The sequence below is a fragment of the Lepisma saccharinum genome, chromosome 1, assembly GCF_977018435.1.
Source record: "Lepisma saccharinum chromosome 1, izLepSacc3.1, whole genome shotgun sequence".
In the NCBI taxonomy this organism is placed as follows: Eukaryota; Metazoa; Arthropoda; class Insecta; order Zygentoma; family Lepismatidae; genus Lepisma; species Lepisma saccharinum.
Window position 1 is genome coordinate 138117204 of NC_139229.1, and position 25655 is coordinate 138142858.

The 25655-nt window shown below is 41.0% G+C and overlaps 1 protein-coding gene across 1 annotated transcript in view; it reads right to left on the bottom strand.

Annotated features, from left to right (window-relative positions):
* The window catches only part of Fatp1 (Fatty acid transport protein 1), a 48629-nt gene extending 28564 nt beyond the window's left edge, over positions 1-20065 (bottom strand). Inside the window, exon 1 of the mRNA XM_083139037.1 lies at positions 19818-20065. Within this exon, the coding sequence (XP_082995163.1) occupies positions 19818-20044 (227 nt within the window). The 5' untranslated portion in view covers positions 20045-20065. The remainder of the gene's footprint in view (positions 1-19817) is intronic.
* Positions 20066-25655: the final 5590 nt, after the last annotated feature.

A 25655-nucleotide genomic window follows, 5' to 3' on the forward strand; every position in this document is an offset into this window, starting at 1 on the left:
AAGGCAACACATGGAAAAAGAATGGAAATATATAATCCAAGGACGTACAGAAGTTGGATAGGGGGACCAATATAATCTCACACATATAATTTCTGTTTGTCAGTAATTTGTGTAAATGTTTATAAAGCACTGGTACCTACAAGTTAGATTGGTACAGATATTTGCAGGAACATGATAACTTAAATCTGAAACAATGTTTTGTTGGAAAAGTATTTTACTTGCACACCCCCTCCCTGCCCCTGGAAAATTTTTAGGATGACATTTAATATCCAATGGGTCTTGGCCCCCTTTTCCCCATATATCTCATGTTCATTGACCCATGCCATGAAGACACCTAAGGAAGGTGTGTGTTTGTGTGTGTGTGTGTGTGAGAGAGAGAGAGAGAGAAAAGGGGGGACAGGGTTCCACACATTCTCGATATTGGCCAGTGGCGGCTGGCCAAGTGCAACAAGTGCAGATGTTTTCACCTAATTTTCAAATTAATATTGACATTTTTCATTTGCTTGTTAAATTAAACTATTTTCCAGCAGAACGCACACGATAATACTCAAACAACACGCCGCTCGGCGCTACGCACGTGAAGAGTTCGTCCCAACCCAAGAGCAAACACCGCCAGGTTGCGGAAAACTTAGCCGGTTGTCATGGCAACGGTGACGTCACCTAGCGTTGGCCTTGAACGGGTGTCGCCTCCTAGATGAAGCAGTGGTCTCGTCGGAGAAAACATTGCATCCAGTGGTCGTGGCAAAATCTTTGCGTTCTCGCGAGATCTTGTTCCGCGTGTGTGTTTCGCGTTTCCTATCGTGTGTTGTGTTCATGTGTTGAGCTGTGGTTTCTACAATGAACCCAGTAAATGACTTAGTGTGTAATTTGTTGCAGACAACATTTTCCAGATGGACGGATGAAGACAAAAAAGACGTTTTAAATTGGGGGGGGGGGGCACTGGCACTTACTATTTGTTTTTCATTGCCTATACATATACTTCTTCGCCTGTTATTTTAGGCACGAGCCGCTACTGAATCGGCCACAATGCAGATTATGTGATCAGTATCAAGCTGCGGTTTCCTTTACCGGCAAGATTTATCTCAGCCCTTGAGAAGTCTGGGTGAACCCCAGAGCTGCTTAGTACAGGAACATCGTCCAGAGATCATCCATGTTGGGAATCGAACCCGAGTCTCCTGGGTGGCAGTAAGACACCTAGATCTATTTCATGTTGAGGGGAATAAACAACGCGGTTGATAAAAAATAAATTAATAGAAAATTTACAAGTAAGTTTCAAGGGTATATCGTTAGTAACTCGCTTACGAGTCATTCCATGCCAAATCAACACAGATATGTGCAATTTTTAACCTGACCATCTCCGATTTTCATGAAATTTGGGGAGTTGAAACTATGCATAGAACTTAGTAACTATGAAAATTTTTAGTCTCGTGCGTCTTGTAATTGTTAAATTATTCAAGGTCAAAGTTTGCAGAAATTTCCTTTTTTGAGCCTGCTTAGCTATACTAAATGTGCTGTAACTCCGCCACTATTTTGCCTAGGAAGCTCAAATAAAGCTTATTGTACAGGGAATTGAACAAGCTTTCCAGTGATATATAACAAGCCTACCTTTGGATAAAAATATAATTTTGTCACGTGACCTTGACTTTTGACCTTGAATATCTCAAAACATGTCATCCCCAACAATCGTGAAAAAATATATTTGGTCCCTCATACCATACTATAAAACATACCAAAAAATCATTCTGGGACTGCAATGGGATCAGAAGATACAAAATAATATGTGTAACTATGTGACTGATAAAAGCCCCATTACATGAACTATAACGAGTCAAAAGTCCATTAACACCCCCTACAAAATGTGAAGGAGTTATCCTGGGTATAATTGGTCATAAAAGAAATAGGTTAGGCACAGGGAGATTCCTAGCCGTGTGTGTCAAGCGCAGGTCCGGCAAATTGTTGACCGCCATATTGAATTCAACGCAAAAGTTTCAAAGGAAAGGGGGTGATGCGATATATCAAATCAGGCTAGAATCAAGCTAGGTATGCTTGTTATATATCACTGGAAAGCTTGTTCAATTCCCTGTACAATAAGCTTTATTTGAGCTTCCTAGGCAAAATAGGGGCGGAGTTACAGCAGATTTAGTATAGCTAAGCGGGCTCAAAAAGGGCAATTTATTCTAACTTTGACCTTGAATAATTTAACAATTACAAGACGCACGAAACTAAAAATTTTTATACTTACTAAGTTCCATGCATAGTTTCAACTCCAAAAAATTTCATGAAAATCGGAGATGGTCAGGTCAAAGGCTGTGTTGATTTCGCATGGAATGACTCTTACGTCTTATAGATCTATTTGTTGAGACGACCTCCCTTCCCAGTCTTTCTCCCCTCACACACACACACACACACACATACACACGCGAGCGCGCGAGAGCGCACTTCGTCGAGGCACATTCTAGCTACGATTTTGTTGTTGATTAAGTCCACTTCATATTCAGGTAGACTAATCGGGACTGGACTAGGGATGGCCAGATCCGGATCCGAAATCCGGATCCAGAACTTTCGGATCCGGATCCGGTACTTTCAGATCCGGATCCAGTAGTTTCGGATCCGGATCCGGAATTTTTGGATCCGGATCCATTTTGCCATCCAACATGCGGTTCTTTGGAAAGTAAGAATGTGTTTATAACACATTGTTACCTGCTAATATATACACACACATACAGGGTGTCGCAAAACTCTTTCAACAACGCTTGAGTGCTGGTAGATATCATAAAAACAAGTAACTTTTCCCTATAAAGTTTACCTCGTAAGCGCTTAGTTTCTATCCTGTACGTATGCAACCCAACACAGCAAACGCTTGCTCTGACATAACTACCAGGGGCGCGTGGCAGCGTTGCCACTAGCATTCCTCGTTAAGAGAGACGACTTGAAAACAACAACTTGGGAGACTTGCTTGAACAAAATCCAAAACATTAATGATACTTGCGATGTTGTAAGAAGCATTGACAGTATTTATAAACTGACCAAGACAAATAATGGGCAGACTGAAATTCAAGATTGCTCATTCTAAAATATCTCCATAATTGATTGATTGATCTGGTTTATTTTAATTCGTTTTTCTGCCACCTTTGGCTAATCGCGAAGATGAGGATGATATGATGAAATAACAAATGACACCAATGTCTAGACCAGGATTTAAACCTGAGATACCTGGCGCCGTAGCGAGCTGTGCTAATCACATCACCGCGGAGTGTTTCGTGTATCATGTGATATCAACAATTGCAAGGGACACGTGAGATAGGGGAAATCCACGAACGAACAAAGGTAAACATGATGTGTTTGATGCCTCGTTTCGAACACGCAGAGCCGCCCCCCGTGCCGGAGTGGTTAGCAAACGTATTGTGGACAGATGAAGCCATTTTCACCAGGATGGATGTCTTCAATAGTATAAACAGTCATGTATGGGACTTTGACAACCCAGATGCACTTTTTGTGGCCCATGACCAGCACAAGTTTTCAGTGAATGTGTGGTGCGGGATAGTACATGATCATTTAATTGGACCATACATTCTCCCTGTTCGCCTGAATGGTCGCACGTATCATGCGTTTCTTAGTGAGGTTTTGCCTGAACTGTTGGAGGCCGTACCTTTGGCACTGCGGCAAGAAATGTGGTACCAACACGATGGTGCACCAGCTCATTTCGATTGTAATGTACGACATTTCCTGCATGACGTGTTTCGCAATAGGTTCATTGGTAGGGATGAGCCTGTGCCTTGGCCACCGAGGTTGCCAGATCTCAACCCTCTCAATTTTTCTTCTGGGGAGAAATGAAAACCCTCGTATACGACACACCTGTCACATCAGCTGAAGACCTCGTTGCTCGCATCAACGTCGCCGCCGCGACGGTAGCAGATACACCTGGCTTGTTTGCTCGTACTCGACATCCTTGATTCGTTGCTGTCATCTCTGCGTAGAAGTAAACGGCAGACATTTGAAAACCGTCTGTGATTATTGCCCTCGGCAAATCTCAGTGAGAACACTCTTGGTATTGCTCCCCACCCCCTTTGTGTGGTGAAAGTGACATCTTCAGTTGGTGTACAGTGACACTCACTGTCTGTGCGTAAGATATTGTAGCATTTGTTGTTTGTTGTGTGTGTGTGGGGGGGGGGATATTACGTAGTTGTCGCGTGTAAAAATACACGTTGTCGCAATCATCTGATATTGTGTTTTTCTTTCCCTCCTCCTGGTGGAGTAATGTGTAACTCGTATGCCACATGACATGATTCGTTCATTCCTTGCGTGTAACTGGGAGTATGCAACCTTGCTCAACTTTTCGGATTTTGTGTTCGGTGCTCATGTTTTGATGTTTGAGGTCGGGATGTGTTGTCTTGAACGCATTTCTCATTGTCACGGTCCTTCTTGCTGCGTTACATACCCTTTCCATGTATTGTTCTTGCTGGAAATCTCCAATTCCTTTGAGGACTCCATTGCGCATGCGTGCAGTGAACTTTTCATAGTGACTTCCGGACTGAGCACATACGATTCCTTTATGATTCCCTTGGAACCGCCTCTCTATCTGTTATAGTATTCGTCCCAGTCAGGTGTGACGTTCACTTTGTCACCTTTTGCGAGGCTCCTATCTCGGAAACGAAGCCTCAGTCGTAAAAATGGAACTTAGACTTTTTGCTTGTTTTCGTGTGAGGAATCACCTCCCAAGCGTTGTAAAGGACCTTTAGAAACACCCTGTATAATATACATACATACACACATATATATAGTGTGTGCGCGCGTGCGCGATTTGTAATTAATTAATACACTTACAAGGGAGGTCTAAGTCTCCCCCTCCGATTTCCATGAAATTTGGCAGGTGTATGGAGGGGCCCAAAGGAAGAAGTACTTGTTTTTGTGTTTCAGCTAAAAAAAAATGTTTTAGGGGGAACCCCCCTCAAATGTCAAGATGAGGAGAAATTGAAGTGGGGATCCGACCCCGAAACCACGTAAATATGGCATAGGAATAAACAGGGGGCATTGGGCCTCTCTATACACCTGACAAATTTCATGGAAATCGGAGGGGGACACAGGGCTCAGATGATCCCCACTTCAATTTGTCCTCATATTGACATTTGAGGCGGGCTTTGCCCCCTAAAACATTTTTTTAGCCGAAACAAAAAAACAACATGTATTTCTTCCTTTGGGGCCCTCTATATACCTGCGAAGTTTCATGAAAATCGGAGGGGGATCCTTACTTCAATTTGTCCTCATCTTGACATTTGAGGGGAGGTTGCCCACTAGAACAGATTTTTAGCCGAAACAAAAAACACGTATTTCTTCCTTTAGGCCCCTCTACAAATCTGCCAAGATCCATGGAAATCGGAGGGGAACACAGGGGTGAAATGCCCACTTAAATTTGTCCTCATCTTGACATTTGAGGGGGGTTGCCCCCTAAAACAGTTTTTTAGCCGAAACAGAAAAACACGTATTTCTTCCTTTGGGCCCATTTATACACACACCTGCCAAGTTTCATGGAAATCGGAGGGGAACACAGGGGTGAAATGCCCACTTAAATTTGTCCTCATCTTGACATTTGAGAGGGGTTTTGCCCCCTAAAACAGTTTTCTAGCCGAAGCAAAAAAAACAAAAACGTATTTCTTCCTTTGGGCCCGTTTATACACACACCTGCCAAGTTTTATGGGAATCGGAGGGGAACACAGGGGTCAAATCCCCAGTTCAATTTGTCCCCATCTTGACATTTGAGTGGGTTTTGCCGCGTAAAACCGTTTTTCTAGCTGAAACAAAAAAAAACACGTATTTCTTCCTTTGGGCCCCACTATACACCTGCCAAGTTTCATGGAAATCGGAGGGGGACACAGAGGTCAAGTGCACACTTACATTTGTCCTCATATTGACATTTGAGGGGGGTTGCCCCCTAAAACAGTTTTTTTAGCCGAAACAAAAAAACACGTATTTCTTCCTTTGGTGCCGTTTATACACACACCTGCCAAGTATCATGGAAATCGGAGGGGGAAACAGGGGTCAGATCCTCACTTCAATTTGTCCTCATCTTGACATTTGAGGGGGTTTTGCCCCCTAAAACAGTTTTTTAGCTGAAACAAAAAAAACAATTATTTCTTCCATTGGGCCCCACTATACACCTGCCAAGTTTCATGGAAATCGGAGGGGGACACTTAGATAACCTCCCTTGTTAGTCTTACACTTTGTAATTATATAACACTGCATATATTATAATGTTTTATTTTAATTTGTAAAACTGTAACTGTAGAACAATTGTATAATTTTTGTATAACATTTCTATCTTGTTCTATGTGTTAAAGGTTTCATCCTGGAATGGAATGTCTCACATTTATGTGTGTTTCCATTTCTAATACATTCGAATGAATACATATTCGTTTCAATGGCATTTACAAAATCACCTCTGACATTTTATGTTAAACAAGTAAGACTATTTTTGTGCACGAGTGTGTTAGCCGATGCGTAGCAAGTATTTTAGGAACAATACTTGAAAAAAATTATTGTAGGACTAACTAATGAGAAATTTGTTTGTAATATTATAATGGGATTGAGATACGAAACTATCGGATCCGGATCCATGGATCCGGATTTTTCGGACCCGGATCCGTTTGGCCATCCCTAGACTGGACCTACAGTTTAAAGTGGGATTCGGACCATAGTGCAATGTGCCTCCAACAGGGATTGAACCTGGAACCAATTTATTACAAAGCGTCAGCGCTTCTACGTCATCGCGCAAGCCCACAATACCGTAACGAATTTATATAGACTCAATCTGTGACAGAGGTTATCTAATACGGCTTAGAGATAAAAGATAACAACTGACAAAGCAGCAATCGTGGAATCTAAACAATGCGACATTCCTCAGGATCATTGACCTTCGACTGTTTTCCAGGAAGAGGCAGTGGACGACGTAATTACTCCCGTGTTTACTTTCACTTGCAGAAACTTGGTCCTCTGAAAGTTTTTCTTCCACTGCTTTCTACACCGAAGCTTTCTCTCGCTGTGTCCGTTTCTCTTCCTCTTCACACTAATACCGTCAATCTATTTCACAGCCACCAAACACATCTGTTTAGAATTACTTAAGTATGTTACTTAGCACTTATTACCAGTGGCCAAGAACATATTTGGGGGTCCAAGGAATTGATTAAATCAAATAAGCAAAATGCTTGTTTATCAGTTGTTGCATAATCGAGTGTTATTTACTCGTATTTCCGTCGAACTTACACGAATGTAAGGATTAGATTGGGAACATAGTTTTGCACATGCATTGTTTTAAGTCCACTTTATGCCCAAATAGGCTAATTTGGATTTGACCTACAGCTTAAAGTGAGATCTGTGGATCGAACCCGGGATCCCCTAATTACAAGACGACGACGTTACCACTACGCCATCGGTGAACTCCCACTTTTCACGATTTGGACCTAATCTCATATTGTTATTCAATAAATATTCCATTTTTAATTCTTTGACATTAATTTCCTTGGGGGACATTTGCATTTATACTAATAACCAGACAAGACCATAACCAAACAAGAAAAATGGAAGAAATATAAAACTTTCTTTATGGTTGGCTTTTCTTTTTTTCTACCTGGCCGTTTTAACGCGACGGCGTGGATGACTGATGAAATGCGTGATGGGACAAACAGGGTTCTACCTCTGGCTTGGTAGCGTGTTACTCTCACCACTCTCCCACGAAGATCGGCAAGTATGACCAAGACGAGAGTAAGAAAGAAAGCTACAGAAACGGAATTGAAAATTGAGATAAAAATGAAAGGTCTCAAACAAAAAAATAAAATAAAATAAAATAAGTAAGAAAATTAATGAAGTAAAAGTACAAACTGCATGATTTTTCGTTTCCGCAAGGGGGACAAAGTCCCCTTCCCATGGCTCCACTTATTCCGCATTTTCGGACTACACACCAAGGCTGAAAATTAGTTGGCATCCATCATCCATTAAATATGGTAATATTTTATACATGTTGACGCCATGTGCTCCCTAAAGCTTCATTCATTCCTTCAGGGTATGGAATTCGCAAGGTCGACATTTCAAGTGTTAAGCAATGCAAGAACGTCCTCGGAGAAACAACGTGTCGCAATTTCTCAAGTACAAGGAAGTTATGGTAAAACTGTTAAACAACATCAAAGCCGAAACACGTTCTAACACACATGCAAGTGCCAATGTTACAACACATTATTTTTTTCTAAATGTAACAATCAAATCACGGTAACCTTCACGTAATGATTCGACAACAATATCTAGCACAAAACTATTTTGCGCCGACCCCGTGGCGGAGTGGTTAGCACAGATCGCTAACAACCAGGTGTCCTGTCCTGGGCATGGGTGTTCTTTGTGAGTGTCCCTTCATCCATTTCATCATATCATCTTAGTGATTAGCCAAAAGTGTAAGAAAAGCGAATTAAATAAACTAAATAAATAAACAACTCCTTTACGATGATTCGCCTCCCAGTGTTTTACTTACCGTACCAATAAAAATGTTGATAACAATTGTGCGGTTTATAATGCAATGCTGATACATAAATAACATTGCAATCATAAAACGGACATACTTTTACAATCATTAAGTTAGATGGTACAGTGATATTTCTACAGTATAATATACATCGGTTCAGGTCCCCTTTATCTCAGACTAATCCGGACTGGATATACAGTTTAAAGTCGGATCCGAACCACTATTTTAATTATTAATTTTTGGGTTTATTTTACTTCGCATTTCTGCCACTTTTGGCAAATCACGAAGATGAGGATGAGTGATGATGTGATTAAATTGATGAAAGGACACGCATAGAACATTCATGCCCAGGTTGGTATTCGAACCCGGGACGTCTAGCGTCTTAGTGCGGTGTGCTAACCACTGCGCCACGGAGGCCGGCCGGAACCACTACGTGCCTCCACGACTATCGAAGTCGTTAATTACAAGGTAACAGCATTACCAACATGCCATCAAGGAGGTCTGGTAATATATTTTGAAAATGAGATTCCCAGGAGGGAGGAGTATCTTTAAAGTTGCTTACATACTTTAAGGATCTGAGTCACTAACTTTTGGAGTTACTTTGCTCTAGATGCATGACTTGCAAGCGTGCTGTTCTTTATTTTACTTATGACTATCTAAAATTGCACTAATTTTAATTAAATTATAATAATCCTTGCATATTGAAAAAAATGGAAATATATAGATAAATACATTCAAAGCAATAATAATAATAAATTTAAATAATAAATAAACAAATTATTTACATAATCTGTATTTTATTGTCGATATAAATTAGGTGACATCGTGAAATGTTTAAGAACTGCGCACACCTATATTATATACATTAAACAAATAAATTAATGACAAATGTTTTTCATGGAACATTTGCGATTTCATATCGAATAGGCTGAATGTTGGTATCGGCTAAACTCCCACGTCGGTCCATCCCGATTATTCATGCCGACGCGGTTACCTTTGTCATAAAAATACGCGGAGAAAATTGATTTAAAAAAGAGTGTTCTACTGACTGCCCTTGTTATTTTCTTGTTTCGGTCTCATACGCACAACGAAAGAATTAAACGTGTCTGATTTTTCCGAGAACATTATGATGAAATTCAACTTTGCACCTGTCTGCTGTTTGAAGGTTAAAAGTGGGTCCTTGTGGAACCAGTTGTGTGTAGATTCTGCTTGGAGAATTGAGGAAACGTGGGAATGTATTTTACATAAAAAGTGCATAAGCAATGAATTTCTACCGACGAAGCTCACGTCGATCGCGTTTCGCAGGGAAAAATATAATTCGCTCGAAAATTTATGCTCATGTAGACTATTCACGATTGGACCTAGAGTTCAACGTTAAATCCTAACCACTGTCTCTGTGTGGCGTGGCTCTACTGGCAATCGAACTTGAACCGTTTGAAAAGCGTAACAAGAGAGAAAGCTATCGAGGCAAATCAATGTGGTATTTGCAGGGGGTGGTGGGGAATTTCCCAATAAACACTCGCAAAGAATCCCAAGCCGGGATTCGAATCCGGGATCCCTGGTGTCATAACGCGCTTCCCTAACCACTCCGTCACGGAGGTCAGTTTAAAACTAATGACAAGTCGTCAATAACTCACAACTAAATAATTCTCCTCTCCCTTTGACGTGCAAAGAAGTGCCTCTTGGTGTTTATCATATGATGGACTCCCATGAGGCAACTACAAGTAACACTAACCTATTAATTGAACTAGTAGTTGACAGGTGAACAAAACTACCATCTGCTCCCTAATCCCCCGTTGAGCACCGACGCATATACGTAGCTGCATGAATATGCACCACCTCCGAAGTAAAATTTTAAAAAACACCACTGTCCACAACGCGAACTTTTTCTTTGATGATTGTTCGATACAATATATTTCTTACATAGACAGAAACACTTGTTGATATGATCTTCCAATTGATAGTGTAGCTTGCTTGCCTTGTATCTATTTTCCTCATTCCTTATCCCTATTGCCTGATGCAATATATCGACATACTCGCAGATATTACGTAGTTTCACTCATCAGCATCCAGTGGCGTGTCCAGAAGGGGGTTGATGGTATTTACAAAGCTCTCTTTTGGCCCAACTTTACGGATCCACCGACATATCTGCAGCCGTGAGCTTGAAATGCCGTCGAATGTGTAGACCGAAGTGGTGAGGAAGGATCAGTGGTTTTAAGACATGGGAAAGGGCTGCTGGAAATGGTTTTCTCTCGTGTTGACAAGTGTAGAGAGAAGAGTGTGGAGGGATTAAGACATATTCGGGATAGCACAAAACTATAAATACTGTGACTGATAAAAACGGAAGGGAACTTTCTATTGTTTGCATTTTCCCCGAGGCTACAGATACGTTGGTGGTATAATAACCGATTACTCTGTGCTGCAACATTCTATTGAGGGCAAACGCTCGCCAAGCAGTTTTTAATACTGAAAATTATGCACTGAACGGAGATTAAACAGAAATTTCTCGCATCAAAGAAGACATTGGGCTGATCTTTCTTTCAAGAAATAAAACGCCGCTGACACTTAAGAGGGGTGGGGGGATGTCGAATGGGTTAGTCAATTTCCTCCTTTCCATGGAAATTGGCATAATCCGTTTGATTCTGTAAAGACAAAACTAAAAACCTCATGTTTATAGTTAAAATAAAAAATCAGTTCGAAAAGGAAGCTTTAACGTTCATCTTAACCCAAAGAGTATAATGGTTCAATAAGTTTTTGTTTTGTTTTGTTTTTTTAATAAAAGTGAGATTTTTTTATGCGAGAGGTCACGTACCACAAATCTCGTGACAAATTTCCCCTTTCAAAGATTTTCCCTGGAGTAAGATGCATTAAAATTGTAACAAAATATGAGAACGACTATATTTTAGAATTACAGTTCTACCATACATTCGCTCGTTTCTAGCATTAAATAAGAAATTATTATTTGAATAATAATACTCGTAATATATCAATGATTTGACCCTCACTACAAAAATTTCTGGGTCTACTAAAAAGGAGGTCGTAACTCCACATTTGCGAACTTTCTGTTCACGCGGCAGACGGCATCAGCATCTTTGAACTCGCGGAGACGTGCAACAGATGTTTCGCGATCTCCAGCAACTGTTGAAGAAGCTTCCTCGTCAGCATTGTCTTGCGGGCTGTTACCTCATTCTCGGAAGTTCTGGAATTCCAAGGAGTCGGGTAAAGCCGGCGGCCTCGATCCTGCATGCATTGTGACTGCAGAATCTTCCATATTATATGCACGTTTTGCTTGCATTGTTCAACTTTTGAGTTCTATTAACATGAATTTCGTTTAAGTCCACTTTTGTGCACATAAAAGGCTAATCTGGACTGAACCTACAGTTTAAAGTGGGATCCGAACCACTATGCAATATTCCTCCCCCGGGTATTGAAACCGGAACCCTTTGATTACGTTCTATTAACATGGTTTTCAGGTCTGAAGAAAGGGGCGTGCCAGAGTAACTGCTGAAACTGTTTCTTTGTGCTTTGGATCGATTGACTGAATTAAGTTATTTACCTCACTTTTCTGCTACTTTTGGCTAATCGCGACGATGAAGACGAATGGTGATAAGATGATATGGATGAAGGGGCAATCACAAACACATATGGACAATACAACACAATTCCTGCAGAGGATTATCCTCACGGCAAGTCCAGGCTAGGGATGGCCAAACGGATCCGGATCCGAAAAATCCGGATCCATTCGGATCTGGATCCGGATCCGAAAGTTCCGGATCTGGATCCGGATCCGAGAGTTCCGGATCCGAAAGTTCCGGATCTGGATCCGGATCCGAGAGTTCCGGATCCAAAAATTTCGGATCCGGATCCGAGAGTTTCATATCTCAATCCCATTATAATATTACCACACCTTAAAAGGTATTATGATCTTTGATTACAAAGAAATTTTTCATTAGTTAGTCCTACAAGAATTTTTTTCAAGTGTTGTTCCTAAAATACTTTGCTACGCATCGGCTAACACACTCGTGCACAAAAAAATCTTACTTGTTTAACATAAAATGTCAGAGGTGATTTTGTAAACGCCATTGAAACGAATATGTTTGATTTGATTTAGTTTATTTTAATTCGCGTTTTGTGCCTCTTGGCTAATTTGCGAACATGGGGATGAGTGATGAAATGATGAAATTGATGAATGAACATTCACAAACAACCAAGTCCGACCGGGATTCGAACCCGGGACCCTTGGCGTCGCAGCGCGATGTGCTAACCACTCGGCCACAGGAAACGAATATGTATTCATTCCAATGTATTGGAAATGAAAACACACATAAATGTGAGACATTCCATTCCAGAATGAAACCTTTAACACATATAACAAGATAGAAATGTTATACAAAAATTATACAATTGTTCTACAGTTACAGTTTTACAAATTAAAATAGAACATTATAATATATGCAGTGTTATATAATTACAAAGTGTAAGACTAACAAGGGAGGTTATCTAAGTGTCCCCCTCCAATTTCCATGAAACTTGGCAGGCGTATAGTGGGGCCCAAATGAAGAAATACGTGTTTTTTTGTTTCAGCTAAAAAACGTTTTTAGGGGGGCAAAACCCCCTCAAATGTCAAGATGAGGACAAATTGAAGTGAGGATCTGACCCCTGTGTCCCTCCGATTTCCATGATACTTGGCAGGTGTATAGTGGGGCCCAATGGAAGAAATACGTGTTTTTTTGTTTCAGCTAAAAAACGGGTTTACAGGGCAAAACCCCCTCAAATGTCAAGATGAGGATAAATTGAAGTGAGGATCTGACCCCTGTGTCCCCCTCCAATTTCCATTATACTTGGCAGGTGAGTGTATAAACGGGCCCAAATGAAGAAATACGTGTTTGTTTTGTTTCACCTAAAAAACGGTTTTAGGGGGCAAAACCCCCTCAAATGTCAAGATGAAAACAAATTGAAGTGAGGATCTGGCCCCTGTGTCCCTCCGATTTCCATGAAACTTGGCAGGTGTATAGTGGGGCCCAACGGAAGAAATACGTGTTTTTTCCTTTCAGCTAAAAACGGTTTTAGGGGGGCAAAACCACCTCAAATGTCAAGATGAGGACAAATTGAAGTGAGGATCTGACCCCTGTGTCCCTCCGATTTCCATGATACTTGGCAGGTGTATAGTGGGGCCCAATGGAAGAAATACGTGTTTTTTTGTTTCAGCTAAAAAACGGGTTTACAGGGCAAAACCCCCTCAAATGTCAAGATGAGGATAAATTGAAGCGAGGATCTGACCCCTGTGTCTCCCTCCAATTTCCATTATACTTGGCAGGTGTGTGTATAAACGGGCCCAAATGAAGAAATACGTGTTTGTTTTGTTTCACCTAAAAAACGGTTTTAGGGGGCAAAACCCCCTCAAATGTCAAGATGAAAACAAATTGAAGTGAGGATCTGGCCCCTGTGTCCCTCCGATTTCCATGAAACTTGGCAGGTGTATAGTGGGGCCCAACGGAAGAAATACGTGTTTTTTCGTTTCAGCTAAAAACGGTTTTAGGGGGGCAAAACCCCCTCAAATGTCAAGATGAGGACAAATTGAAGTGAGGATCTGACCACTGTGCCCCTCCGATTTCCATGATACTTGGCAGGTGTGTGTATAAACGGGCCCAAAGAAAGAAATACGTGTTTTTTTTTGTTTCAGCTAAAAAACGGTTTTAGGGGGCAAAACCCCCTCAAATGTCAAGATGAGGACAAATTGAAGTGAGGATCTGACCCCTGTGTCCCTCCGATTTCCATGAAACTTGGCAGGTGTATAGTGGGGCCCAATGGAAGAAATACGTATTTTTTGTTTCAGCTAAAAAACGGGTTTACAGGGCAAAACCCCCTCAAATGTCAAGATGAGGATAAATTGAAGTGAGGATCTGACCCCTGTGTCCCACTCCAATTTCCATTATACTTGGCAGGTGTGTGTATAAACGGACCCAAATGAAGAAATACGTGTTTGTTTTGTTTCGGCTAAAAAACTGTTTTAGGGGGCAACCCCCCTCAAATGTCAATATGAGGACAAATTTAAGTGGGCATTTGACCTATGTGTCCCACTCCGATTTCCATGAAACTTGCCAGGTGTATAGTGGGGCCCAAAGGAAGAAATACGTGTTTTTTTGTTTCAGCTAAAAAAGACGGTTTTACAGGGCAAAACCCACTCAATTGTCAAGATGAGGACAAATTGAAGTGGGGATCTGACCCCTGTGCCCCCCTCCGATTTTCATGAAACTTCAAAGGTGTATAGAGGGGCCCAAAGGAAGAAATACGTGTTTTTTTGTTTCGGCTAAAAAACTTTTTTAGGGGGCAAAACCCGTCTCAAATTTCAAGATGAGGACAAATTGACGTGGGGATCATCTGACCCCTGTGTCCCCATCCGATTTCCATGAAATTTGACAGGTGTATAGTGAGGCCCTATGCCCCCTGTTTCTTCCTATGCCATATTTAGGGTGGTTTCGAGGTCAGATCCCCACTTCAATTTCTCCTCATCTTGACATTTGAGGGGGGACCTCTATACACCTGCCAAGTTTCATGCAAATCGGAGGGGGAGACTTAGACCTCCCTTGCATTAATTAATTACAAATCGTGCACGCACACACACACACTATATATATATATATATATATATATATATATATATATATATATATATATGTATGTATATTAGCGGGTAACAATATGTTATAAGCACATTCTTACTTTCCCAAGAAGCGCATGTGGGATGGCAAAACGGATCCGGATCCGGAAGTTCTGGAACCGGATCCAAAAAAACCGGATCCGGATCCGAAAGTTCTGGATCCGGATCCAAAAGTACCGGATCCGGATCCAAAAGTACCGGATCCGGATCTGAAAATTCCGGATCCGCGGATCCGGCGATCTGGCCATCCCTAGTCCAGGCCAGAGCCTCATTATCATTTGTGTTCTTGCTTCACGAAAGAAAGCAAAAAAAGCTGTAGAATCTTTGTTAATGATTATTTTGTGACTCGCACCCCGCCCCCTTCGATGCAAAAATGACAAACCGTCCATTTCAATTTGTATTCTCTTTCTCTTACACTCTGTATGTTCCTAAGGCCCGTTTTAACAGTTTTTGCTAACATATATATATATATATATATATATATATATATATGGGTTGTACATTTAAAAGTGGCAACACTGTCAGGAAGAGGTGATAACACCGTTCATGTGCTATCACACGGTGAGCATTGTTAGTTGGGGCCCATGTCGATGTGCAGATTACCAAAAGTGGTCGGTGCAGAGAGTGATCTTGTGTATGTAGGAAGTTGAAATGAACATAATTTTGTTCTTTGCCCTAAGACATGTTTGGACCAAAATCCAGGTGGCCGTGGCAAAAATGCACGAGTTTGTCATCAATACTAACATGAAGCCTGTAGCAACAATACCTAGCCATATCTGGTAGTTGCACATTGGGATGTGTCAGTGAGAACATGAGGAAAATTGCATCATGCTGGCTTCCCTATATTGTCACCATATATTATATATATAAAAAGTTTCAGTAATTTTATAGCAGGCAGTAATTTACACGGGAACATTGCAAGTAACATTCGATTATAGCATTTGTGACTGATTATATACAACATGAAAGACATTGCGAGTTAAAATAAGATGTGCAGTTTTGATTTTAAAACTAATTTATTCAAAACAAACACAGAAATGGCAGAGACTAACAATATTATTAGTATATCAAGTATCTACATGTTGTTGCATATATAAATAAAATTATAAGTTTATTAAGTGGCTCAGTATTGTGAATATTTTGTGTCGAGTCTTAACGTACAATTCTGACCGTGCACTAGTTCCAAGTTGTTTGTGGTGTGGTTGTGATGTTTATATACTGTAAATGCACATGAATCGATGTTTAAGAAGTGTAGATTAAGTTAAACCTATATTTATTTACAGGAAACGCCCTTTTCTTCTGTTGCATTCAATTTATTATTTATACTTAATGGCTTTTCAAAATGAGACGTCATATATTGCTCAGATTGCAAAGGGAAGCTGCTACATCTGCGCTTGTGATCGGTTATGCTAAGCAAACTGCTAATAAAATCTGCGAAAGGTGCCATGGAACATGCTATGGAATCGAAATGTTGAAAGTAGGGTGTACGTAGATTTTTCCCTATATGCCTTTTGAATTCCTTTTGCATTAAGGATTTTATATTTTTAATTATTTCATGCTGTTTCGAGCCTCACAATGCACTTCTATAGTGTCTATTTTAGGCAGAGTGCCTGCCTGATCATCATCCTGCCTCAAAATGCTTTTCTAGGACGATCTCTTATTTTGTGACTGTCCTTTCAACAACCACCATTCATCATCGTCGCGATTAGCCTAAAAGTAACAGAAAAACTACTAAAAAATAAGATAAATAGAATACAAAATAAATTAATAAGCATGCAACTAAAAATTAATAACACTTTCATTTTACAAGCTTTTAATCCAAGTAAATCCGCATCCAGCACAGAATGTTCACTTTTTTGTCAAGGAAAATCTTCCCATCTAAAGTTCTCAAACCTCATAGTATGAGAGTGGTAGACACTGGGTTCATGATTATATTTGCCGTCGGCTGTACAATGACGTGCGCGCCGACGATTCAAATTTGTTCATTATTAACTTTAACCTTGAATCCACTAAAAACAACATGTCTTTCGTGATATAACGATGAGATAATATTGTTTTCGCACGATTAAGATTATTTTAAACGCACGCACAGTAATATTGGCATCACTTGCAAATGCTAAGACGATACAGTCATAAATTCATTAATGTAAGTTTCCGGCAATACACTTAAAGATACCTTTCACATAAAGGTGTTGTGTTAAGATTACACTCCCATCATGATCCGCCAATCTTGTGTGCTCGTGAAATTGCCAGATATTGTGGAATTTAACAAATTTTCATTCTTTACAGAATTTCAAAGTTACAAAACTGCAACCAGCTGAAATCAAGGTAGTTGATTTTGGGTACCCTATAGTTCTCCCCCTTTGCAAAATCGCATTATATTTATATATGAAAGGGTCAATGAGCCCATATAGATCAAAGAAATGTTTGTGTATGCTTGGAACCAGTTGTGCCCAAGGAATGCAGTTGGTGGGGGATGTTTGCACAAATCTTGGGGCAAGCTGAGGGAAAGGGATGCTCCTATGTTTTTACGAGTAGGCAGTCAACAGCTGTGAACTACCATCACCCCGCACCCCCATCACTTCGAGTATTAAGTGAGGTCACAACCACCCCAATTCGTAAAAACAGAACATATGCAAGATATAGGGCCTAATAATTTTAGAGTTTCGAGTACGAATTTAGTATGGCGGATATAACAGAAACGTCGGTATTGCTGCTACAACTATTTTTCGTCGTATTCTTCTAAGAGAACGAAACCCAACAAGCCTAACCTAACCACCACATATTATTACTATCCCAAAAAGCTACCAGGCAATGGCAATGTTTATAACAGTTGTAGCAGCAATCACTACCTAACAGAAAAAGAGGGCGCGCTTGTCTTCTTATATTAGTATCAGGTCCTACATTTCGCCACATTTGCCGACCCCCGTAGCGGAGTGGCTAGTACATCGCGCTACGACGCCAGGGGTCACGGGTTCGAATACCGGCCTGGGCATGGATTGTGAGTGTCCATTCATCAATTTTATCGTGTCATCACTCATCCACATCTTCGGAAATTAGCCAAAAGTGGCACAAAAAGCGAAGTAAAATAAAGCAAATCAATCAATTTCGCCCATTTTCCTTATTACGATGCTTCTTTCTTTCTCTAAAAAATACTCTCCACTGAAAGCGTACCTTTCTTAAGCCTTGCTTCCTGGATGTTAGTTAGTCACCCCCCCCCCATTTCAACAATACCACCTACAGTTACATAGTGGCACACTTTGCACTAAAATACACTTTGTACAGTAAACATGAACGTGACGTCACTCGATAACTGATTTCTTTTAGCCCTTTCCACTATTTTAAATTTATAATGGCAACGTTTACGGGTAAACCAAGATACCCATTTGAGGGGGGGTGGATATTTCGACTATCAAAAAAGTTTGTTTCAAATCCACTTTATACTCAGAAAATCTAATCGGAAATGGACCTGCAGGCTAAAGTGGAATCCGAACCACTGTGCAATGTACCTCTATCGGGAATCGAACCAGGGACCCCTTGAGTGTACGCCGACATTGTTTATCATCACACACAATATTCTTCATTAACGTTTAAACTTCTGAAATAGTTTGCGTACCCACGTTAGTCACTCTGTTTACTCTTCTAACATTTTCTGGTGTTACTACCGTTTACAGTCAAGAAAATTGTATTAAAGAGTTCATGTTAACCGAATATATAACATAAACCTATTTGGCATGTTTTGACATCAGGGGATTATCCAGAGTTTTCCATCCGGGTGGGGGTGTAAGGCCATTTTTATGAGTCTGTAAGGGTAAATTTAGTGCTAAAATTCCAGTGAGCCATTATGAAAAATTTAGGGAGTGTGTTTTCAAATATCTGGGTATGTGTGGATAAATCACTGGTCACACATGTTGTTAAGGGGGGGGCGGGGGCACTGGCCTTTCCGATTTGTTAATATTACTTATTTTCTGATACTTTTGGCTAATCGCGAAGATGAGGATGAGCGACATGATGAAATTGATGAAGGAGCACTCACAAAGAACAACCATGCTCGGCCGGGATTCGAGTCCGGGACCCCTGCCGTCGTAGCTAAGCTGCTAACCACTCTGCCAAGGATGTCAGCACTGGCCCCTCCGAAATTTGCATGTTCCCCCCAAATATTCCCTGGCTCAGAGGAAATTTTACTTCCATATTCTCCAAATGCATGTAATCACATTCTTTTTCAGACTATATATTAAAAACTGAACATGACAAATAAATCATAATGCATTATGTAGTACACACACAAATTCTCCCCAACAAACACATCAGGCTACAGGTAACGTCATCGCCTTGTAATCAAGGGGTCCCGAGTTCGATAGCTGGTGGAGGCACATCGGTTCGGATCCCACTTTAAACTGCATGTCCAGTCTCGATTAGCCTATATATGCATAAAGTGGACTTAAAACAACATCAATTCAAACATCAGGCTAGCTTGCTATGTCCCTGTCACTTGCAGACATGAGCAAGTTCCCAATTTACCTCCACAGCAACTCATTCAAGGGCAGAACAAACACAATCGTAGCTCACTTCTTTGGATCTTCAAGTGTGCACAAGAGGCTGAAAGTAAACCAGGCGATAACGGTACATCCAATCGACCCCAATCTCACTCACCTCAAATCTCTCGGGCAGGTCCTCAGAGCGACGTAGAGCCACCGGTACCCTCCGCCGGCAGCCAGGTAGGCGACGACGGCGACCAGCGCCAGCTGAACGAGGAACATCCATCCCATGAAGTATCCGACGATGGCGGCGAACGCCACCACGACAGCGAGTTTCGCCATGACGACCGCAGCGCTCCGAAGCTGCCGGCGAACTGAGGTGCAGGTTCCCAGCCTCGCCATGTCGGTGTCTTGGCGCTCGGGATCCTGGAAGAGCGAGAGGAAAGGACGTTAACTTTCGCATCTTGGCCACTCTCTTTCGCTCCCGAAGGAGCAAAAGCAACATGCTGCGGTTCTAATAAGGGCAACAAAGTGGCCCTTAAAGTTATTTTGAAAATACAGAAGCATAAAATGTCCACCAGAATTCGATTTGGTTTGGTTCTTGTTATTTTACTTTGCTTTCCTGCCACTTTTGACTAATCGCGGCGACGAGGATGAGTGATGATAGGATGAAATTGACAGACACTCACGAAAAACGCCCATTCCGGGATCAAGACCCGATGGAAGAACATTGCACAGTGATTCGGAACCCACTTTAAACTGTAGGTCCAGTCCCGATTAGCCTATCTGTGCACAGATTGGACGTAAAACAACAAACAAACAAACCCATGCCGGGATTAGAACACGGAACCCCTGGAATCATAGCGCGTTTCGCTAACCACTCCGCCGCGGAGGTCGGCCTGGAAATCGAACCCGGATGAGTTGATTACATCAGTATTAGCTACTACTCTATCGAGGACAGGAAGATTAATGGTAATGGGCAATTTTATCAATCTAGGGCCTGCCTGATGGCGTAGTGGTATCGTTGTCGCCTTGTGATCAAGGGGTTCCGGTTTCGAGACCTGGTGGAGGCATACAGTGGTTTGGATTCAACTGTAGGAAGAGTTCCCCATTAGCCTATTCGTGGATAAAGTAAACTTAAAAGTAAAAAAAAAAGCAAACTAAATTTCCATTGCGAGTGTCCCTTTATCAATTTCATGTAATCACCATGCCATCATCGCGATTAGCCAAAAGGTGCAGAAAAGCCAAGAAAAAGGAAGAAAAAATGAATCGCAAGGAGTACAGCTTCTATACATTCTCAATAAAGAGGGTAAAACCCCCACGAACCCCACTAAGCACGTCAATGTTCACAATACGTCAGCGTACGGGATCTGCACTTCGGCGGAGTGTAAGTATCCTGGAAGTTATGCAAAATTCAAAGATTCTATTTATTTTGGACCATTATTGCGTGAAAAACTGTATTTCGTGGATATATACCAGATATTTTTATTATTTTATATAATTCTTGAATATTACGAAACTCTAGAAAATTGAAGCTTACAATTAGAATTTAATACTCATCCACGAACGTTAACCAATATTTTAAACTACTTTTGATTTATTGATTCTTGTTATTTAGCGTCGCTTTACTACTATTTTTGGCTAATCGCGATGATAAGGATGAGTGATGGTATGATACCACTGATGAAAGGACACTCACAAAGAATGCCCAAGCCGGGATTCGAACCCGGGACCCTTGACGTCGTAGAGCGCTGTGCTTGAAGCATGTATCGGTGAGAATCAGTGAGAGTATCGGCATCAGTATGGGTTCAAAGTGGGATCGACTCAACCTTAGCCGTGTACACAGGAAAGCATGGATACATCAGGTTATCTCTCAAACATGAATATAAAAGTTAACCAAGGCCACGGATCAAAGTTCTTTCCGTCCAAAAGATAAGCACCGCAAACATGATGGACATTCCTCGCTTATCGGAAGTTCCACCGAAAACTTTGGCACGATAAACAATGATCGAAAGGAACGCTGGCAAGATGACGCGATAGGAAAAAGGAACTTGTATGTGAGTATATGTAAGGTGAACATCCTTTAGTTGTCTGAATCTAGGGTGTGAAATAACAGGGAGAGGGAGTGCCATGGACAGAATGAATCACCTATACCTGCGGTCAACTTTCTAGAACCCAAGTAAACAGCGACCAATTATGATCAGGAATTTCTATTTGTTTTTTGTTTTTATTTTTATTTTACGTTCTTTTTCTACAACAGTGAGTGTAAAATTGAATTCATGAAATAAACAGTTTGTTCCAAGTCTTCATAATGTTCCGATATTGTTCCATATTTTATGTAATTTATAATGTATTATATATATATATATATATATATATATATTTGTACATGGTGGTAAAGATAAGTACGTTGTGCAATGTAATATTTGAAATATTGTATTCATGTAGGCTATTTTTTGTACATAATAGTTTGATATTTTATTCCACTCTCTTTAATTAACATGCATTATTATTAAAACACGCTTTGGTAACTATACCTTCTGTTGTATACACATTTGATTTAGCGCTGACATGTTTTATGTTTGTTTACATTTCTGCAAGAATATTCTTATCATGAAATCATGTAAACTTACAAATTCAAAGCAGAAAATGTAGAACACCGTTATTGGGCATTCGCCTGTTGTGTTCAATAATTAAATAAATAAATAAGCTAACCGGAACTGGACCTGTGGCGTAAAGCGGAATCTGAAGCACTGCTTAATGTGGATTCGCCGGGTATCTAACCCGGGATCCCTAGAATACAAGCCGAGAAAGTTAACTACTACGCTATCGGGGATAAGAGCTAGTGATACTAACCCACCGCCCTTTTGTATCTCTGTCCTAGGAGTAGTGGCTCTAGCATCGCATGCCCAAATCACTTGGAAATATGGCACAGATATTGTGGCGCTACAGGAGGAACAAACGCAATGGAATGTTCATCCTTTTTCCAGGATTCGAAACTGGGTGGGACCTCTGACTTCGTAGGCCTGCGCGCTGCCATCTAGGCTGGGCATAGGTGTTTGGTGAGGAGTGACGGTGGCTACGACATGCTTCTTTAGTAGTGGTGCTATTCCTTTATCACCTTATCATGCACCACGTATTTTATCTTAAAGAAAACCGAGCCAAAAAGGCAATGTTACTATTTGTGGACATTCGAAGCCTAAAATTCCTGAGAATTGTCTACGTTATTGCTTTCATTATTTTACATCGAAATTGTGCGGCAAAAATCAGTTTCAAGATAAACTGACAATTATTTTAATAGGCCTTGATTCCCGGTGGAGGCACTTTGCACAGGATTTCAATCCCACTTTAAACAGTAGCTCCAGTCCCGATTGACCTATCTGAGCGAAAGGTGGATTTTAGAACAAACTTTACCCCCACGTGGATATTTTTAAGACAAGCTCTGAGAGATTGGTAAAGAAATTACCTTCTTTCAAATGCATATTACTGTCTCCAAAACTGAAATTAATTCAAAGTTCCGGTATCGGTAAGAATCAGAATGCTGATTGGTTGATTTGGTTTACTTCGCTTTCTGGCACTTTTATCTCATTGCCAAGTTGAGGATGAGTGATGATATGATGAAGGGATACTCACAAAGAACACCCATCTCCAGACCGGGATTCGAACCCGGGAATCAGCATGTATCGGAGTTCGAAATAGTATAGGCTCAGATCCTCTTCTTAGCTCCGTATTAAATCACCAAGCTCTCATCCGTAGAAAATTTGTTTTTCATGCACTTGCAGCATGATAATAACACTTCCAATTTTGATGCTAATTGTTCAAGAAACAGAGACAGTACTCTAATGCCTAAACCACGATGGCCGGCAAATGTCTCGATACCACGTCAATTACACGTATGATTATATCCTCTGTATTTTATTGCATGCCGTACTTCCTGCGATATGGCTGGTTAGTCAACAGTCGGGTTGTTTTTACGAAGCCCGTGGCAATCAGCACAAGTCAGGCGCCGAACCTATTAACTGCGTAATGTTGGTAAAGAGGAAACCGATAGGTTGTATTTGGTTGACGTCAAGAACTTACCAGGCGAGGTGATTGGCCGTTTTGGACAGTGCGACTCGCTCTCAATGTTGTTCTTCGGAACGACTATACACGCTATATCCCGAAAAGTCGGGACCGGGATCGGGAAAAAATTTTCCCGTTCCGTTCCCCGACTTCGGAAAATGACTTCCCGACTTTTCGGGATCCCGAGCAGTCGGGAAATACCGAATGGTCATTTTAAAAAGTTGTTAATTCTCGACGTTTTCTGCATTGCAAGTGTCTGGAACTTATCGGAAATGGTTTGTTTTTATTCCAGAAATGTAAAAACGATCACTTAAGTTGAAAATGATGTGTAGAATTCGAGATTTTCAGAGCTTCGGGAAATATCGAACATTTCCCGTCCCGAAAATTTCCCGACGGTCGGGAAATAGCGAATTTTTCCCGTCCCGAATGTCAGGATTAAAAAAAATTCCCGTCCCAACCAAAAAAAATCTGTCCCGCACACCCCTAACACGCTATGAAAATAACCATACTCTACTTTCTCAGCTGATTAGTCAACTAGAGAGAGAAGAATATTAATGTTCACGAGCCTTGGAACGAAAAGTGTTGTTCCTTATGTTGTCGTTGCGTGACTTTCGGTACACTCCTATACAGGAACCTTGAGGGAAGAAAACTGTCCTTTGCTTTCACGTGGACCACAAGGTAGCTTTCTCTTCCTTCTCGGATAGACTTGAACTTGTCGGAAACCTGAATCGATAGCCTGGGAGTATATAACGTAATAAAAGGGCCATTGCAATTTTATTTGTTGTTTATATAGCATGTTACGTCGCAGGGAAAAGAGATTGAACTATGCCCTGTCGGTAAATGGCTAACACGATGACCTTGCTATCAATAGGGGTGGGTTAGACTCCAAATGGAAGCACATTGCACAGTGGATAGGATCCTACCGAAGGTAGGGCATAAGTATCTCATGTGTTTACCTTTCATCGCAGGCGACAGAAGAGGGAGTGCAGATTGTAGAAATCCATTGCCTAATTTGGCAATAATTTAGACACAAAAATAGAATTTTAAAATAAATTCTCATGCCAAATTATATTTTAAAAACAATAGAAAACCGTACATGAACTCATATTCTGTTGCTTAACTTCAACTTGAGTATAAAATAATGATAATGTGCTAGTTTCAAATTTTGGCAATTTTCTTTTACGTTAACTTTATGTTCAGAGGGGGCAAGCAGGACTGAATCTACCATTTAACGTAGAATTCGAAACCTTGTCTTTACTGGGAATCGAACGCTTCGTTCGCACAGCCACTTCACCTTCGTTGGAATCCAATTTTTTTAGCATTGCTGGAATACAGAAAGTTGAATCAATGTAATTAATTAATACTCCCCATTCTACCCCTTGTAATGTAAAATTCGTGCGTGTGTAGAGCAGCAAGAAAAGGAGAGAGAGAGAAGACCTAGAACTTTGCAACTAGACAGGGGGGCTGCATAATCCAGAAAGGGAAACTCCTTTTCACCACACTACAAGTACCACCCTGTGTAATGCCAGAGCGGAGGTGTGGCGAAGCAAAGCGAAGACAAATTTTGCGCTTCCAAGAGGTGCTCGCCCACTATGCGAGACAGAATGGAAAGTATTGGTTTCCGAAAATACCAGAGCCAACCTCCGCGACGGAGTGGTCAACACAGCACGCTACAATGCCAGGGGTCCCGGGTTCGAATCCCGTCCTGGGCATGGCTGCTCTTTGTGAGTGTCCCTTCAACAATGTCATCATATCATCACTCATCCTAATCTTCGCGAGTGGTAGAAAAGCGAAGAAAAATAAACGAAACCAATTAATCAATCAACCGATAGTGCCAGAAATTGGGTGTGTCCTAAGCAAGAAAATACCGATATAATTCTGAAGATCAATTAGTTTGTATAGGTAGCCTACTTGAAGCATTAGAACAGGAAGAAGGGGACGAGGTAAAGAG